At 31.4% G+C, this 18502-nt stretch overlaps 6 protein-coding genes across 6 annotated transcripts; 4 read left to right on the top strand and 2 right to left on the bottom strand.

The window, feature by feature from the left end:
• Positions 1-45: 45 nt before the first annotated feature.
• ASCRUDRAFT_70403 (glutathione S-transferase family protein) lies at positions 46-756 on the bottom strand (the record flags this gene model as incomplete). The annotated part of the gene is made up of 1 exon (XM_020191790.1): positions 46-756. One exon carries the CDS (start codon positions 754-756, stop codon positions 46-48), a length of 711 nt encoding a protein of 236 aa, XP_020047506.1.
• A 747-nt stretch (positions 757-1503) lies between these two features.
• Positions 1504-1683, top strand: ASCRUDRAFT_80940 (uncharacterized protein; the record flags this gene model as incomplete). Its single annotated transcript, XM_020194551.1, has 1 exon — positions 1504-1683. One exon carries the CDS (start codon positions 1504-1506, stop codon positions 1681-1683), a length of 180 nt encoding a protein of 59 aa, XP_020047505.1.
• Positions 1684-4173: 2490 nt separating this feature from the next.
• Positions 4174-6154, top strand: ASCRUDRAFT_75908 (uncharacterized protein). Its single transcript, XM_020193266.1, has one exon. The coding sequence runs from the start codon at positions 4398-4400 to the stop codon at positions 6075-6077; it is 1680 nt and encodes a 559-aa protein (XP_020047504.1). The 5' UTR covers positions 4174-4397; the 3' UTR covers positions 6078-6154.
• A 198-nt stretch (positions 6155-6352) lies between these two features.
• Positions 6353-11410, top strand: STH1 (RSC chromatin remodeling complex ATPase subunit STH1). Its single transcript, XM_020193265.1, has one exon. The coding sequence runs from the start codon at positions 6678-6680 to the stop codon at positions 11202-11204; it is 4527 nt and encodes a 1508-aa protein (XP_020047503.1). The 5' UTR covers positions 6353-6677; the 3' UTR covers positions 11205-11410.
• Positions 11411-11748: 338 nt separating this feature from the next.
• Positions 11749-14587, top strand: ASCRUDRAFT_13554 (uncharacterized protein). The gene has a single exon (XM_020189093.1). It carries the CDS (start codon positions 12139-12141, stop codon positions 14257-14259), a length of 2121 nt encoding a protein of 706 aa, XP_020047502.1. The 5' UTR covers positions 11749-12138; the 3' UTR covers positions 14260-14587.
• Positions 14588-15210: 623 nt separating this feature from the next.
• Positions 15211-18480, bottom strand: ASCRUDRAFT_75906 (Zn(II)2Cys6 transcription factor; the record flags this gene model as incomplete). Its single annotated transcript, XM_020193264.1, has 1 exon — positions 15211-18480. A coding segment is annotated over exon 1 (3142 nt), but the record flags the coding sequence as incomplete, so codon positions are not given.
• Between the last annotated feature and the right edge of the window lie 22 nt (positions 18481-18502).

Raw genomic sequence — 18502 nt, 5'->3', positions numbered from 1 at the left:
ATTACAAGTTAAAAGTATTGTGTATTTCACTATATGGTATATAAATTATGGAACACGCATACCCCTTTGAACTGCAGGTATTTTATTTATACTATTTAACCAATTATTTAAATGAGGATAACTTTGCAAGTCGATATTTATACAAAAGCATTCGTAAATCCAGGGAAAATGAATTAAATCAGCTACTGATAAATGGTCCCCAACCAAATAGCCCGAGCTATTTTTAATTAATTGATTTTCTAAAATTTGATAATAATTTTTAATTTCTTTATCATAATCTTCTAAAATTTGATCATATTGTTTAGTGTTTGGCATTTTATCAGGGGGTAAGTAAAATTTAAAGTGGCAAATCTGACCTTGAATTGGACCAATGTTAGCCATTTGAAAAAAAATCCACTGTAACATTTTATTATAATTTTTTGAACCGTATTCAAAAGTGAATTTATTTGTTTTATCAAATTTGTCAACTAAAAACAACATGATAGAAGCGCTTTCCATTATTGAGAATTTTTTGCCCTTTGAATTAGCATAACTTAACACCGGAATTCTGCCATTGGGATTTAGTTTGATAAACCAGTCTTCTTTTTGCTCCTTTTGAGACAAGCTTATTGATCTGACATGGTATTTTATTTTTAGTAGTTCAAGTAAAATGGAAACCTTTTGACCATTGGGAGTAGGGGCAGTGTATAGCTTGATGTATGGCGCATTTAACTCAGAAAAAATTGGATCAGGATCACCTTCATCAACTAAGACCATTTTGGATAATGGAACTGGTGAAGTATAGTTGCTTGAAAGGTTTTCTGGTGGTTAGATATAATAAAAAGATAATGATCGAACCCAGATGCGTGGATTGTACGTGAATATGCTGGGTTTGCCTGGTCTGGCATAGATATGCATGATTTGCTCAATTTAGTTGGGTCTCAAAACAACAGAGGACATAAAAGTGAGGATTTTGTTTTGCAGTGTTCTATTTATATTTTTGGCATAGCAAAATAGAAAAAGGGAAAGTCAGAAAGAAAAAAAAGCCCCAGAGAACCATGACTCACTGTTTTCTAATAGCCTGGTATCTAAAATGCTAATAAAGTTCTAACAGTCGAACTTCTATGTTTCACAAATCTTAAACCCAATCGATGAAACAATTATCAAAATAGTATAAGCTAAAGTATTGTTGGAGTTGAGCTATCATCATTTATTTCCTATTTAAAGACATCAGGATAGAGTGAGATAGGTGGAAATAGATAAATTATTAAAAAAAGATTTAGAAAATACTGAAGAAGGATTTTTGCATTTTGTTTAACATTGACCAAAAGAAGAAAAGATTAAAAAATCAAAAGATTTGTAGTTCAATGCCTTTAATCAAAAATCCATAGAAAGAAAGTAAAAGACTCATGATTCCAATTAAGAGAACTTTGTTTTAGTGGAAAGTAAGCTGATACCCCCAAAAAAAACATAAATTGATATGGATCTTTTTGCGCTGAATACGATAGAGTAGAGATTTCAAATATGGTTGAAAAAGCTGTATCGTCATTTGCTCGTGGTTATGTGCATCCCCAAATGCTAAATGCTAATCTAAAATTTGGAGAGACTGGAGCAATGCTAAAAGATGAGTTGGCAGCAAAAATAACAGAATTGAAGTTTTTTGCTGCTCAGAAATTTTGTTGTGTGTGGACTGTTTTCGGGTAACATTCAAAGCGTGCTCTGCCTTGTTAGAGGGGTGTTCTGATAGAAGGGGTTGAAGCGTTATCTGGTGCATTATCTGAGGACATATTCTGGACTGGTGTCAAAAGAAACGCTATTTGGTGAAGCTGAGACTGGGGTATCTCCTTCACGAGATGATGCTAAGGAGGGATGTAGCAATGGTGTAAGTGATACAGTATTGCGTATTTATTTCCATAATATCATGCTGAATATTCAGAAAGTCGTTGGCTTGAGAATTCTAATTTTATTTATCTATTCATATAGTTATATATTCATTTAAAGAGTTTGTTATTTCGGTGTTTTTGAGTTTTTAGAAAAATCGATTTATTGTCTTGAATTCTTATTCTTAAATTGGATAGTTTTTAGATTGTATGTATTTATTTATCTAGTTAGTTAGTTTTGATAGATTTAAAAAACATTAATTTATTGTTTTTATTTTTATTTTTAGTATTTTTTTTGATAGATAAAAAAACCCTTGAATAATAATCAGTGATGATAATGATCGATATTGGCTAATTCGATAGAAGACTGAATAGCAGATAATAAATTATTAAATAATTGTAGAAGGCAAGCTTTTAAGGTTAATCAAATAACAAATTATAATTTGATTAGATCGAGGAATAAAGTTTGAAAAGCTTAATTTTAAAGAGTCAAAAACCTGTAATCGCACTAAAAGACTAAAAGAATTTAATTTTGTGGAAACCCATAGCTTTTTTAGGTGCAAATATTGATAAACACCTTGTTTATCAACTTGAAAATAGTAAATGAATGCAATTTCAAGTTTTCAAATAATATAATTAACAGACTCAATTTAATTTAATTTAATTTAATTTGGTTACTGAAAAACATAATGTTATTAGGAAATTTTAGTTGAGTGAATAAATGGAATTGATAAAATATATTCAGTAATCAATATATTTTCAGTCAATCAAAATTTAATAAATTATTCATATGTTACAATATCTTATATTCTATTTGTTCTGTATATAGAGATATGATATTACTAAAACTCAATTATAAGTTGATGCCATTTTGTATAATTTACAGTTAATTGATTTGTGATTTTACATGTTGAACTCATGAGATTTTTTATATACTATTATTTAAAATATTATTTAGAATGTTATTTAAATTACTGATAGATAATAAAGGATAATGATTATAGTTATTATACATAATACAATTGAACAATGTAGCTGAGATTATTGTTATTAGGTTTGTTATCAAATGACATAAGTTATTACAATTTAATATTAAGCTATCTGAGTAGGATAAATAATGCTTTTTTTGTTTCTTTTTCTTCGAATATATTCAATTTAGTATATCAAATGGATACTATAGCGTGTAGTAGCCATATAATGATAAAAATTAGGAAGTCTACACAATTTTCCAAATATTATACTCTTGCCTTTAATTAAAGTATGGAAATTTAGGCTAGAAACAAGAATTTAACAGTTTTATTTTAGATTGAAATTAAATGTATACTGAACTATTTCTTTTGATTTTTGATTTTTGATTTTTGATTTCAGGAACAAACTTGAAAAAGCTATGGACTTCCCAGTCCCAGCTGGTGGTGCTGCCACTGCTGTTCCAGGGACTACAAGTGAAATGTTGATATGCTTCCAGTTATTAATGATTGGTCTTTCTTACATTGATCTTTTTTTCTCGTATTTTCTGCTGAATGTAAGAAAATAAACAGAGCAGTACACACCGTAGATAAATTCAGTTAGCGAAGGAAAAACCAAATGACATAGGATGGGGTGACAACCCCAATAATAATTTTCTTTTTTGAAGAAGTGCAACCTCAGACATTAATCACAGATCTTTCGAGCGACATTTTTCTAGAAACTGGTCTGTTCAGTGATTTGTGTACCATTATCAGCGTATCAACGGTTGATTTTAGGCCACTGGAAACAAAAGAAGGCAAGAAAAGCCAGTAAAGCCTTCTCCAAGAGAGTCCCTCTACTGGTGTTGTTGCCCAAGAGAGCGCTTCTCAACGAGAACTCTCAAAGAGAGTGCTTCTCAACGAGCTCTGTGCTGCTCCCGCCGGGTTATCTGCCTGCAGTGCTCAGCCTATCAGAAGAAGCGCACTGTGCCGCCGCCCGCACACGCAGGGGTGGGCAGCCAACAAACGCAGGCCTAAAACACCTAAAAGACCGCAGACGCGTGACTGCAGCATGAATCTCGCCTGCGAGACAGGATCCCGATACAACAGGCCTCCGTTGGCGTCGATCTCTCTGGTAAACCACTATTGGAGGGCTCTGAGCACAACTGAAAAACAGATAGTAGATATCGATTAGCTTTAGTTATTCCTTTACTGAAAATTACGATTGGCAATGGAGCATTTCATATCTTATAATAAACTATTTCACTGTTCTACGGTTGTATTACTGTACTACTATCTCATCATACTATGGACGCAGTCTAGTTGTTCCAATTTATATAAATAAAAGAATTTTTCCAGCTCTTGTTAGTTCGAGTTTGAATGTCTTAAGTATTTATTCTTTTATTGGTTGTTTAACAATCTCAATTATTTCTGTTTACGAAAAAGAAAAGAGTATCGAGATATTAGAAAAGAAAAGAATACTGAAAGAATAGTGAAGTTGTTTCTTTTCCATTAATTTTTCATCTTTATTCAAAAGAAATATTCAAAAAAAATATCCAAAAACAAAATCCAAAAACAAAATCCAAAAACAAACATGAATTCAAAAGAAGGTTACGGTATTGAAGTGAAAAACGAATCTAGTTCGATCCACGATGAACCAGCAAGTGGTGAAGTCACTGAGGTGGCCTATGATTATCACAAAAGTCATACAAAGCGTAGATTGGAATCCAGACATGTCCAATTAATTGCTATCGGTGGTTCTATTGGTTCAGCACTTTTTATCAGTATTGGTATAGCATTGGTTAGAGGTGGACCAGGATCCTTATTTCTATCGTTTTTCCTCTGGAGTGCTGTGTTTCTTTTAGTTATTGCAAGTTGTGGTGAAATGGTGAGTTATTTGCCGGTTGATTCTCCATTTATCACTATAGCTGGTAGAGTTATTGATCCAGCATTCGAAGCCGCAGTTGGTTACAATTTCTACATTATGGAAGCCATCTATATTCCCTATGAAATTACAGCAGTTAATGGTATGATTCACTTTTGGAGAAATGATTATTCGCCTGCGATAACGTTTTGCATTCAAATTGTCATGTATACAGTCTTAAATGTGTTTGCGGTTCAATGGTATGGTGAATCCGAATTTTGGCTATCATTGGGTAAATTGTTATTAGCTGTTGGGCTATTATGTTTTAGTTTTATCGCAATGGTGGGTGGTAATCCACAGAGAGATGCGTTTGGCTTCAGATATTGGAGAGACCCTGGAGCATTTGCAGAGTATCTTGCTACTGGAACACTTGGTAGATTTGAAGGGTTTTTAGCTGGTGCCATGTTTATTGCTGTTTTCACTATTGTTGGAGCAGAGTATATTTCAATGATTGCAGGAGAAACCATCAATCCAAGAAAAGTGATGCCTAGAGCCTTTAAAACATTCTTCTACCGTCTTGTTTTCTTTTATATTGGAGGTGCCATCAGTGTTGGTGTCTTGGTTCCATATAATGATGCCAATTTACTTTATAAAATGAGCACTACGTCTGGAGGTGATGCTACAGTCTCGCCCTATGTTGTTGCAATGGAAAACTTGGGTATTACTGTTTTGCCCCATATTGTCAATGCATTGTGTTTAACATCAGCATTTTCCGCAGGTAACTCTTATTTATATTGTTCTTCCAGATGCTTATATGGGTTGGCACTTAAGGGATATGCTCCCAAATGGTTTGCCATTTGCAATAAACAAGGTGTTCCAATCTATGGTGTTGCATTGGGTGTTGGATTCTCATTACTTTCTTTGCTTCAATTAGGTAGCGGTACTGCCACAGTCTTTAATTGGTTGGTTTCACTATGTAGTGGTGCACAGGTTTTGAATTTCAGTTTCATGTGTGTAACTTATTTGGGATTCTACAGAGCATGCAAAGCCCAAGGCATTGATAGAAACTCGTTTACATATAAAGGATGGGGTCAGCCTTACACTGCTATGGTTGGATTGTTTTTCACTTTTGTCATGGTCATCTTGTTGGGATACACTAATTTCTTGCCCGGAATGTGGAGCATTGAGAATTTCCTTTATGATTACTTGATGCTTTTCATCTCCATTTTTGTCTTTTGCATGTGGAAGTTGGTGTTCAAGACCAAGTTTGTCAAACCAGAAGAAGCCGATTTGGTGAGTGGGTTACGTGAAATCGAAGAGCACGAAATAAAGTACTACCAGGAACTTGAGACCAGGAACAAGAAAGATCTTAATATGGTCCAGAGAGTACTCGACTGGATCTTCGGCTAAACAGGGCCTGTGCAGTTTATAGTCTTTTTGTTTTATTTTTATATATTTAGAGCCCTTTATACAACCATTGATATCAGCATCAGCAGTAGGGAAGTACCACTAGTACGGAAGTACCACCAACACGGAACATCATACACATATACGTCACATTCTGCAGCCTTCTGCACATATCGCGACTTCCGACCAGTGCGTGCATGTCACGTGTAGTAGTGGCGAAAATGCGGTGGCTCCAGGCCTTTGTTTCCTGTGCTGCCATTTTTGCTAACATCGCTGCTGCCTGAGCGAAAGAGCCTTCTCCCAGCGTTCTCTGCTTGTCCTTTGACTGCTGTTTTGTTCACGAAACTGCCACCGCTCCCCTGTCTTTGCCACCGAGAACCACCCAGACTGTTCTGCTTGCTTTCTCTCTGCTGCGTTCTGAGAACCTCGAAGCTCATTTACTGCAATTTCACTTTTTGTCTGTCTGCTTTTTGCCCAAAGGGTCCTTTGATTTGTTACTGCTTTATTCTGCCTTTCTCTGTTTACCAGGCCCTGCGCTTTTTCTGCTGCAAATTGTCCTTATCATTGAATATTTCACTGCTTTTCACCTTCGACACTTGCAAAATGACTTCCTCGACCACTGCTACCAACATAAATAACACCATCAGTAGTGTAAACAACAACAATAGCAGCAACAACAATAACACCACCACCACCACCACCAACAACAACAACAACATTAGGTTGCTTCAAAATAACTCTCAGCTTAATTCGCAAATCACGAACCAAATCAACAGCCAAAACTATTTGCAATCTATAAAATCAAATCTTGACTTGAATAATAATCTAAACAATAGTATCAATCCCAATAACACCATACCTACTTACACTTATCCACAATCTATATCCGAAGTTCAATCTTTACTACTAACCTATCAAAAACTATACAAGAAAAAAATCAACAAAAACGATCTTAATTTAAATGATTTAAACAATTTGAATAGCCTAAACAACAATGATAATAATAATAATTATCCCACTCTCAACAATAACATAAATAACATAAATAACAGTAAATCACTAGAATTGCAATTAAATGCATTAGAAGATATATTCAAATCAATCTCAAATGATTACGATGACCATCTATCAAAACTAAATCAAATCAACAGTTATAAACTCAAAAATATCAATAATAATACCAATAATAATACCAATAATAATACCAATAACACCAATAATGGCAATAAAATCAAAAATCATGACTTGAATTTATTAAAAGATCAATTGGTTTCCTTCCAATTACTATCCTATGACTTAGATTTACCCTTAAACATTCAAATTAATCTATCTAATAACGCCAATAACACCAATAACAACATCACCAATAACAAAAAAAATAATCAAGATATAAACTTAAAGGAAATCATAATAAATGACTCAATCATAAAAGATTACGAAGAAAAAGCAAAAATCATTGGAAACATCAAAAAAAGTTCTCATTTTATAAACAACATAACTGGTTTTGATAAACTAGGCAACAACTCCACTGAAATTAAGATTGAAAAACAAATCCTAAATAGAATAGATACTCTAGAAAATCTTCCTTCAAACTTAGCTACTTTGAACTTCAACGACCTATTATTATCTGATTTAAACAACCTAGACCACACTCCCCCAAACATAGATCTCTTGAAAAAAAATGCTCTTATAGAACTAAACTCCTTAAAATTACTACAAAAACAAAAAAAAATCAGAAAAAATCTTATACATCAAGTATCAAACAAAGATCGTTTAGTTCACATTACTTCTTCTCACTTTTACAATCCTTCTCCAAATCTAACTTTACTAGCTTCCTCCATTTTTAGAAACGCTTTCATTAGAAACAAAATCTTAACTCCTCAAACCTCAAGATTAGCTGAACAACTAGAAGAACAACAAAGAAGAGAAAAACAACAATTGGAATACACTCTAAAATTGAAAAAAATTAAAAAAATACTAATTAACATTGACTCAATATTAATTAAAAAATCAAAAAAAGAACCAAAAAGATTACTACTAATAAAAAACCTAAACCACTACCATACCCAAATAGAAAAAGACGAAACTAAAAAACTTGAAAAGAACGCAAAGGATAGATTAAAAGCCTTAAAAGCAAATGATGAAGAAGCTTATATAAAATTACTAGATCAAACAAAAGATAAGAGAATCACTCACTTACTAAGACAAACAAACTCCTTTTTAGAATCTTTATCTCAAGCTGTCAAAGTCCAACAAAATGATTCAAAATTAAAAAACATTCTCTACTCAAATAACGAATCTCAAACAAACCAGGATGAATCAGTCGACGATGATAACGAAAATCAAGAAAAAAGTGATTATTACCAAGTCGCTCATAGAATTAAAGAAACAATCCTTAAACAACCTTCAATCTTAGTTGGTGGAACTCTTAAAGAATATCAAGTGAAGGGTTTAGAATGGATGGTTTCACTATATAATAATAATCTTAATGGTATATTGGCTGATGAAATGGGTCTTGGTAAAACTATTCAATCAATTTCTTTAATAACTTATTTAATTCAATACAAAAAACAATATGGACCATATCTAGTTCTAGTGCCTCTATCAACTATAACAAATTGGACATTAGAATTCGAAAAATGGGCTCCATCAGTCAAAAAAATAATTTATAAAGGTACTCCACCCCAAAGAAAATTATTACAACACAGAATTAGACAAAACGATTTCCAAGTATTACTAACAACATACGAATATGTTATTAAGGACAAGGCTCTTTTATCAAGATATAATTGGATTCATATGATAATCGACGAAGGTCATAGAATGAAAAACGCAAATTCCAAATTATCTTACACATTAAGTCATTTTTATAAGACTAAAAATAGACTAATCTTAACAGGAACTCCATTGCAAAATAATTTACCAGAATTATGGGCTTTATTAAATTTTGTCTTGCCAAAAATTTTCAAATCTGTTAAAACATTTGATGAGTGGTTTAATACCCCATTTGCTAATGCTGGATCACAAGATAAAATGGAATTAACTGAAGAAGAAACATTATTAATTATCAAAAGATTGCATAAAGTTTTAAGACCCTTCCTATTAAGAAGATTGAAAAAAGATGTTGAAAAGGATTTACCAGATAAAGTTGAAAGGGTTGTTAAATGTAAATTATCAGCATTACAAAAGAGTCTTTACCAACAAATGTTGAAATATAATGCACTAATCATTGGAGATGATAATAAGGGAAATCATAAATCTGGAATCAAAGGATTAAATAATAAAGTGATGCAATTAAGGAAAATATGTAATCATCCATTTGTATTTGAAGATGTTGAAAATGTTATCAATCCAAGTAAAGTTAATAATGATTTATTATGGAGAACTTCAGGAAAATTTGAGTTATTGGATAGAATCTTGCCCAAATTAAAAGTCACAAATCATAAAGTTTTAATTTTTTTTCAAATGACACAAGTCATGGATATAATGGAAGATTATTTAAGATTAAGAAATTTGAAATATCTTCGATTAGATGGTGGAACTAAAGCGGATGATAGACAAGATATGTTAAAAACATTTAATAGACCTGATTCACAATATTTTGCATTTTTATTATCAACGAGAGCTGGTGGATTAGGATTAAATCTACAAAGTGCAGATACAGTTATAATTTTTGACACAGATTGGAATCCTCATCAAGATTTACAAGCACAAGATCGTGCGCATAGGATTGGACAAAAAAATGAAGTCCGAATCTTAAGGTTAATATCTAATGATTCAGTTGAAGAAGTTATATTAGAAAGAGCACATAAAAAATTAGATATCGATGGAAAAGTTATTCAAGCTGGTAAATTTGATAATAAATCAACAGCGGAAGAACAAGAAGCGTTTTTAAGGAGATTATTAGAAGATGAAGAAAGGAAAAAGAAAAATGGGGAAGATGAAGACGAAGATTTAGATGATGATGAATTGAACGGAATCTTGGCTAGAACTGAGAATGAAAAGGTTGTATTTAATGATATTGATATTGAAAGAATAGCATTAGCTAAAAGAGAGGCTAGAGAGCGTAACAATGGTGCAGTTATTCCAAGATTAATGACAGATGACGAATTACCTGAAGTATTTAGCGAGAAGTTTATTGCTGTTCAATTGAAACCCAAGAATGAAGCAATTGGTAGAACAAGAGAAAGAAAAAAAGTTATTTATGATGACGGATTAACTGAAGCGCAATGGTTGGATGCTATGGATAGTGGAGATAGAGATAGTGTTGATGAGATTATTCTTAGAAAACGACAAGCATTGGAAAGAAGACGAAATAAGAGAATTATTAAAGTAGGGGAATTGGAAAATCTAGAGAAGGAGAAAAAGGAGGAAATTGAAGAAATTGAAGAAATTGAAGAAGCAAAGAAAAAAGTTGTTGGTAAAAGGAGTAGAACTAGAGGAATAAAAACCCGAGGATCACCAGGGATAAATGGATTTAAAAAGGATACAAGTCTGGAAAATGATCATCATAATGATGAAGAAAAAGAAGAAGACTATGAAAACGAAAACGAGAATGATAATTATGAGCGTGATAGTAGTAAAAATGAATATGAAGAAGATATGGATTTTGAAGATGAAGGCAAAGATGAAAATAAGAGAAATAATAATGGTGGAATGAAAGTTCGAATTGGAAGAGGAAGTCGAAAAAGAAGAAAAGTCACCATTAGAAATGGAGCTAGTAATGGCCGAATCAAAGAAAGAGAAAAAGAAAAAGAAACAGATGATAATGATGTAAATAGTAACGATAATGGAATTGGTGATGAATTTATCGATAAGGCATTGAAGTTGATTACAGAAATCAAAAAGTTAAGAGATGAAAAGGACAATCATTTAAGATGCGAGCTTTTCTTAAGATTGCCTTCCAAGGAGATGTATGGGGATTATTACCAGATTATCAAGAAGCCAATTAGTTTGAACGAGTTAATTTTGAATTTAAAGAACAAAATATACGTATCATTTGATGATTTTCTAACAGATCTAAGACAAATGTTTAGCAATGCACAGATTTACAATGAACAGGATTCATGGGTTTATTTAGATGCAGAAAAGATGAAGGAGTATGTTGAAAAAAGAGTGGAAGAGATGTGAGAGAAAGACATCTTCTCATTTCGTATTCCACATCATTTTGTTTATTGTGTTGGTAATTTATTAGCTAATTGCTGTACTTTTGTTCAATTGTCCAATTTGACTGATCACAAAAGCTCTTTATTGTTTTACCTCATATATTATATGTATATTAAATATTTTTAACAGCACAAGAAGCACAAGAAGCACAAGCCACACGCACTTTCTTTGACGAACAGACGCTGAGGAAACAAACACATTTCATGATAACGAACAGAGCTCGGCATCTGCCACGTGTGCGTAATAATGTGCGTGACAATGTGCGTGAAAACGCAGTGAACTGCGTGATGACCTCGTGATGTGCACAGTGATGCCGTGACGTCTCCGTAATGACCATGTGATCCTGCTCCGTCTGCGAAACGCACGCACAGCACACGCCCGAAACGGCAAAAGTAAACAAAACGAGTTCCGGTGTTTTTGTCCATCGCTTTTTATTTTTTAGTGGTTATTTGAGTTTTGATTTTTTGATTTTTATTTTCCAGATTTGATGTTTCTGTTTGATTTGTGACTTTGATTATATCTGTAATTTATCTGTTCTCTGGTTTTTTACTCCATTCTGCCCTATTCCTCTCTTGTTGTTGGACTGTTACTGCTGGTGTTTGTTTATTGATAATTTCTGCTGCTAATTACTAGACTGTTCATTCGCTCAGGTCACTTTTTTTCTTTTAGTTTTGTCTATTATTTTTCTGATAATTTGATAATTGTGAATATTCGCAGATTTATCAGTTTTTATATCTCTCTCTTGTTTCTTGTCTGTTCTTCAATTTCACTTAAATTTTTACAATTATCTTTCAACAATTATTCTGCTCAACAATAAGATCAAAATTGTCAATCTTACTTGTTCTTTGGTAGCTCATTATCTCTCCAATTTGCTATTCTCACCATTCATTCCTTTATAATGGAGGATAAGACTCATGATTATAATAAATTTATTTTAAACAAAAACAAATCATCCATAAATGATTTATTCAATAATAGCGTCAGCAACAATTTCAACCATGAAAATATAACAGCATTAAATTACAACAAAGTTATTATTAACAACAATAGTATCACAAACAATATCTCAAACAATATCTCAAACAATGCTATTCACAATATTAATGCAAATGGTATCAACAACAATTTCATCAAACCAAAGCCCTCAAAACTCGATTTAATTGATAACTCTGAATTAACCTCATTTCCTTTAGTTCCTCCTCCTGCTTCCTCCTTAACCCCAAATTCAGTAGATAACAGTTATCAAAACATATCAATTACAAATACTTTTCATTGCAATTATAATTATGCTAACAGTAGCGATACTAATCTTAATACCGATAATAATCATAATAATAGTAATGGTAATGGTAATAATTTCAAAAACAAAATTATAAACAATTCCTTTTCAGTCTTTATTTCCTCGATTAATCTAAATTTCCCAAATTTTAATTACAATGCAAATTACCACGATAATACTAATAATTTCATAAATAATAACAACACTAATAACAATACCAATAACGGTAATAACTACTATATCAACAACTATATCAACAACTACAACTATAACGATAGTGATCAATATGTAAGCTCTATCCTAAACTTTAACGATACTCCTATCATTCAAGATAGTAACAATGTTAAAATTATTATTCCAATTGATGATCCGATTATCTTAGTTGAAGATTATTTCGATCCAAACATCAATGATTATCAAAATATTGATGCCGACAATCAAATATCAAACAATGATATCTTAAATCATTTAAATTTGAAAAAACTAGTCTTAAACTTACCTCTAAAATTTAATGACATCATCGCCAATAATAATCATAATAATCATAATAATCATAACAACTTGCTCAACTTGGTTCTCTCCCTAAAAGATAATATATCATTAAATAAACCTTCAGATTTAAATCAAAATTTACACATTCCCTCAAATAACCTCGAATTAAACTCAATAATTACTCCTTCTTTATCAACTTCAACCACAATAGAATCTTTAAATACTTCTTTTCAATCTAATTACTCCTCTGTTGAAAATTCAATTTCCTTTTCATCTTCTTCAAATTTAAAATCAAATCAATTAAAATCAATCACTAACATCCCTTCAATTTCAACTTCAACTTCAAATTCAAATTCACTCTCAAATCCACTCTCAAATTCAAATATGAATTCCCTCAAATACTGTCTATTATGTGATAAACCCTTATATGATTTGTCATCTCAACTACCTTCTTCCTCGAATTATAACAAATTTATTTGTGAAAATTGTATCGAAATTTATAATCTATTGCAATTTTATTTAAATCAATTTAATTCAAATAATGATTTTTTCTTAGATAATTTATCACCAACAGAATTAAATTTATTTAAATACTTATTTCCAAATTTATTTCCCAAAGAGGACACAAATGAAATTGAAAACAACAATGCAATCATAAATAATAATGATAATAATGATCATGATTCTTTTACTGATTTCAATTTAAATGATTCTTTCCAAACTTTAAAACTAACAGATCTTTCAAATCCACCAAATGCAGAATCCGATAATATTAACGATACTAATAATACTATTAGTATTAATAACAATAACAATCCTGAACGTAACTATCCAACATATTCTTTACCTAAAAAAAGATTTAAAAAGAATCTCAAGAGATTTAATCATAATTATCAAAATTCTCAAGATTTTGATTATTCAACTCTTTCAATTGATCAAGATTATTCAAAAACTTTACCAACTTTTTCAAATGATTTAATTTCTCAATTGAAAAATTTATCTCAAGATAATGCCACTTACAATACTCTCACCACTAATCCCAATAAAAGTAAAAAGAGTAACAAACCAACCAATCATAATAGCTTTTTACGTTTGAGAAATAGTCACCATACTTTGATCCATGCAAATAGCGATTGGTATTTAAACGTCAAAAAGAAATTGAGATGGAGATGGAGAGTCAAAGGTCTTTTACCTCAGTTTGATTTTTTAATAAAAAACAATAATTCAAGAAACGAATTTTATCGCTAATAATCATAATTATAATAATTATAAAATTATCTTCAATTCTTGATCTAAGTGATTTTTCATCTTTGAACTCTCATTCCTTCACTTTAATTTATTTTTAAACTGTTTTGATACCATTTCAAATTTACTATATCCCCTTTACTGTCCAACTTCTTATTTAAAACCCTTTCTTTGTTTTATGCTTGCCACATAACACATAAAAACACCTTCAACTTTACCAACTTCATTTAAACTAGTGATTACTATTTATTATTTAATTTTTTCAATTTTGCATTTCTTTTAACAATCCATTAATTTAGTTTTTATTTTTAGTTTTTTTTCCTTAACTTCTGGTTTTTTTCCTGTTCATAACTGTTTTTGTTTTTGTTATTGTTTTTTTTTATTTCATATTCTTTTACAATCCTAATAATTCCAATTTAAATTTTTATTATTATCTTTTTACAAGTTTTTTTTTTGTTAATTTTTTTCAACTTTTTTTTATACAATTCTCTTTATAAATCATAATCTTGTACTATTTTTTTAAATTTAGATATTTTATTGTTTTAACTTTCACCCTTTCATCATTCAAAAATTTACCTTTTAATAAATTTTCTTTTTTTTTTCTTCCAATAGTGTATTAATATTAATAAGATTTTTAAAAAAGATATTAAATTAATTAATTATATGCAAAATACTAGAAACAGAATTATAACCCACACAAAACAAATATAAAATTCAAAAGATTTAAAAAACAAAAAAAAGAAAGAGAAATTTAAATTAAGATAGTATCAAATAAAAAAAAAAATTATTAAAAAATAAACTATTATGAAAAAGTCAAAAGAAAAAAAAAATGAAGTATACTATAGAAAAGCAATCAACTGCTCATAAAGTCATTTAAATCATTTAAATTCAAGTCAGCAGAACCTCCATAAGCAGCACTGCTAGTTGTTATACTAGGCCCACCACCAAGAAAATCTAACATCATATGCATTGCACCACCACGATATTCTTCGACATCTTCAGGTAAAACAGTGCTTACTCCTTCCAAAAACCACACCTTGTTTTTCATTTCTGCAGTAAATCCACGCAATAGACTATAATAACTTCTCATTATTCTCATTGCAGCTTCATTACCAGTCATTAACAAAGCCAAGAATGTTTTGTCCAATAGAGCAGGAAACGCAAAAACTCTCAAAATAAAATCGCTTTTATATCTCTCATTATGAAGCTTATCTAAATATGCTAATGTTATCAAGTATGGGGAAGTATATTCAACTGGATACAAATCTGCAATTGTCTCATCAAAGCATTGTAAATCTAGATATGCTGCATGGTCTACTGATCGTGAAGAGTTGTTATAAGATTGAGGGTTGTTGATTATATCACCTAGATCACTCAAATCAATAGAGATGAACTTGTGAAACCTAGATGACTTATTCAAGGGCCATACTGCTGTTAAAATTGTTGCTGCTCCCTTTACATGATAAATCCAGGCACTTGGAGGTAACGATTTTAAAGAAGTTGAGGTTGGTAATGAGGCGTTAGCTAATGCGTCCATAATCAAAATCAAGGCAGAAGCAACCAAGGCATCAGTGTTATCTAAAGATATTTTCAAGACAGCTTCTCTTAATAATCTCAACGCTTCACCACGATGTCTCGTAACACATTCATCTAATCCGATTTCAGTTCGTGATAAATGAGTAGCAGAAAATGCTAATATCGAGTGCATCAAAAATGGATACTGAAATGCTAACTCGGGAATGTATTCTGACCATAGCTTTTCTTCTGAAATTCCTGCAGCAGTTATAGTTGGCCAAACTTTTGTTGAATAGTGGTACATCAATTTTAGGTCTTGGATATTCAAATTTGCGGCTAGACTACTCATTGTTTGAGAAGAACCACTGTCGGAAGCTGAATCATCTTCGATTGCTGATTGGTTTGTAGTTGGTGATCTGAGGCTCAAAGAATTCAGTTGATAGTTGCTATCGATGTGACAGCTATTGCCATTATTATTATTATTAACACTAGAATTTGAATTTGAATTATTAATACTGTAGCTTTGGGAATTATTGTAGCCATAATTTGGTTGATTTAAATTGTTTTGAAAACTTTGGTCTTGTTGAGAAATCGAGCTATGAGTCGGAGAGGTAAGATGACTCATGTATTGTGAAGAAGTAACTGGCAGTTGATTTTGTTGAGAATGAAAATTACTTTGGTTATTGTTGTAGGAATCTAAATTATTTCCATAATTGAGATTCTTTGAATGTTCCATTATAAACTGTTGGGGATTTGGAGTGGTAAGATTGATGGAAGATTGTGCTGACAAAGGAGTAGAAGAAATACTTTCATTTCTTGATTGCTGATTTTTTTGAGATAAATCTGGAATCTGAATTCTGTTTTGATTCTGTTGAAAGTGAAGAGGGAACTTTGGTTTATCATCCCTTGGAAAAAGTATGTTTTTTGAAGAGGGAAGAGACACCAATGAACTAATATTGCTCAAAGTTTTCAAATCTATATGTTTGGCTATAGATGGCAAATGTTCTGCAATTGACAGTGAGCTTTCAGGATTGTTCTGCAACAGAACGTTTTGATTTTGTAATTGTGTATCAGATAGAGATTGAGATTGAGACTGAGATTGAGATTGAGATAAATTTGTGGCTAGTTGTCCCTGCAAACTAATAGGACTTCTATTTAATATACAATTGGCTAGGGAATTATTAGTGTTTTGATTTATAGCAAATAATAGTTGTTTTTCCTGTTGATTTTGATTATTCAACAGTGATGAATCACTATTATTGATAGTTTTTTTTTGACTATCATTGTTTTGCAAAGATTTAGAGGGTTCATTTATTGTTGGAAGTGAAATAGGAGTTGCTTCTGGGGTAGGTTGGGAAAAGATTTGGTTGGAACTAGAATTGGAACTAGAATTGGAACTAGAATTGGAACTAGAATTGGAACTAGAGGTGGGAGCAGGAGTAGTATTGGAATTAAGATTAGGAGTTGAGATTGAAACTGAACTTGCACTAGAACTATTTTGAAAATTTAAATTTGATAATGAGCTCAAAGCTGAAAGTAACGGATTTGAACTATTATTATTGTTATTGTTATTGTTGTTGTTGTTGTTCTTGGTGTTAATGTTCGTTAAAGTTGATACAAGATTTGTTGTGAGTAACTCAAGAATGTTTGGATTTATTTGAGATATCAAACTTGAAACAGAATTTAAATTAAGGCTATTGCCACTAGCATTAGTATTAGAATTGGGAGTATTATTTATTTGATGTGAATATAATTGAGATAAACTTGATAATAAATTATTTGCATTATTGTTATCACTGTTATTATTGTTCAAAAGATTAGCAAGAATGCTATTATTACTATTGTTGTTTTGATTATTTAGACCTGCTATTTTTGATATTATTTGAGCTATATTGTTATTTGAATCATTTAAGTTTGAACTTTTTGATAAATTAGATAAGTTAGGCAAGTTAGATAGACTAGATAAATTTATTGAAGAAGGAAAATGATCATCATCTTTTGGCAAATCTAAACCCAAAGCCAAAGCACTATATGTGCAATCAATGCCCATATGTTGACATTTTAAACAGGTTGGTTTATTTTCGTCGCATTTAACTCTTCTTCTTTTGCATGTATTGCAACCTTTTCTTGATTTATTGTGGTATCTTCTCTTACCAGTAGAAGACTTTGATATTTTTTTAGCTGAAATGTTAGAGGATAAATTCATTGACAATAAAGAATTCGATTCGGGCGATAAGGATAATGAGGGTGTTCTTGAATTGTTCAAGCCATTTGATACACCATTTGAAAGTGAAAGTTTGCCAGATTTGATGTGATTCAAGTTGTTACTGGTAACATTAGAAATTGATTCGGTGACTGATTTTGGTAAATTAGAGAAATCCAAAGTAGGTGTTGTTATATTGATTTGATTGTTATTATGGATGGCATTGGGTTTAGTAGTGGTTGCAGTCATATCTGCGTGTTCTTTTGAAACTGAGATTGGAAGCTTTGGGTCTGATCTGTTGAAACCAAAATTTTCACTGTTGGTATCGATGCTGCTTTTGAAATTATCGATGCTGCTGTTGGTGCTGTTGTTTGTCATTTAATAGTGGTTTGATCCGAAGACATATGTTTCAGCCAGAAAAGAGTGTGATGGAGGTATTTGAGATAGAAAAGCTGGAGAAAACAGCAGACAAGCAGTGCTGGGAGCGTGAAGCGACGATAAATAATAATAATTAATAGAAGAGTGTCA

This window comes from Ascoidea rubescens (assembly GCF_001661345.1).
Source record: "Ascoidea rubescens DSM 1968 unplaced genomic scaffold ASCRUscaffold_6, whole genome shotgun sequence".
Lineage (NCBI taxonomy): Eukaryota > Fungi > Ascomycota > Saccharomycetes > Ascoideales > Ascoideaceae > Ascoidea > Ascoidea rubescens.
The sequence above is the reverse complement of the archived record's forward strand: the minus strand, read 5'-3'. Positions and strand labels throughout refer to the sequence as shown.

Bases quoted from the DNA above. Each gene is read 5' to 3' on its own strand.
- ASCRUDRAFT_75908 (XM_020193266.1), top strand. From the start codon at position 4,398: ATGAATTCAAAAGAAGGTTACGGTATTGAAGTGAAAAACGAATCTAGT.
- STH1 (XM_020193265.1), top strand. From the start codon at position 6,678: ATGACTTCCTCGACCACTGCTACCAACATAAATAACACCATCAGTAGT.
- ASCRUDRAFT_13554 (XM_020189093.1), top strand. From the start codon at position 12,139: ATGGAGGATAAGACTCATGATTATAATAAATTTATTTTAAACAAAAAC.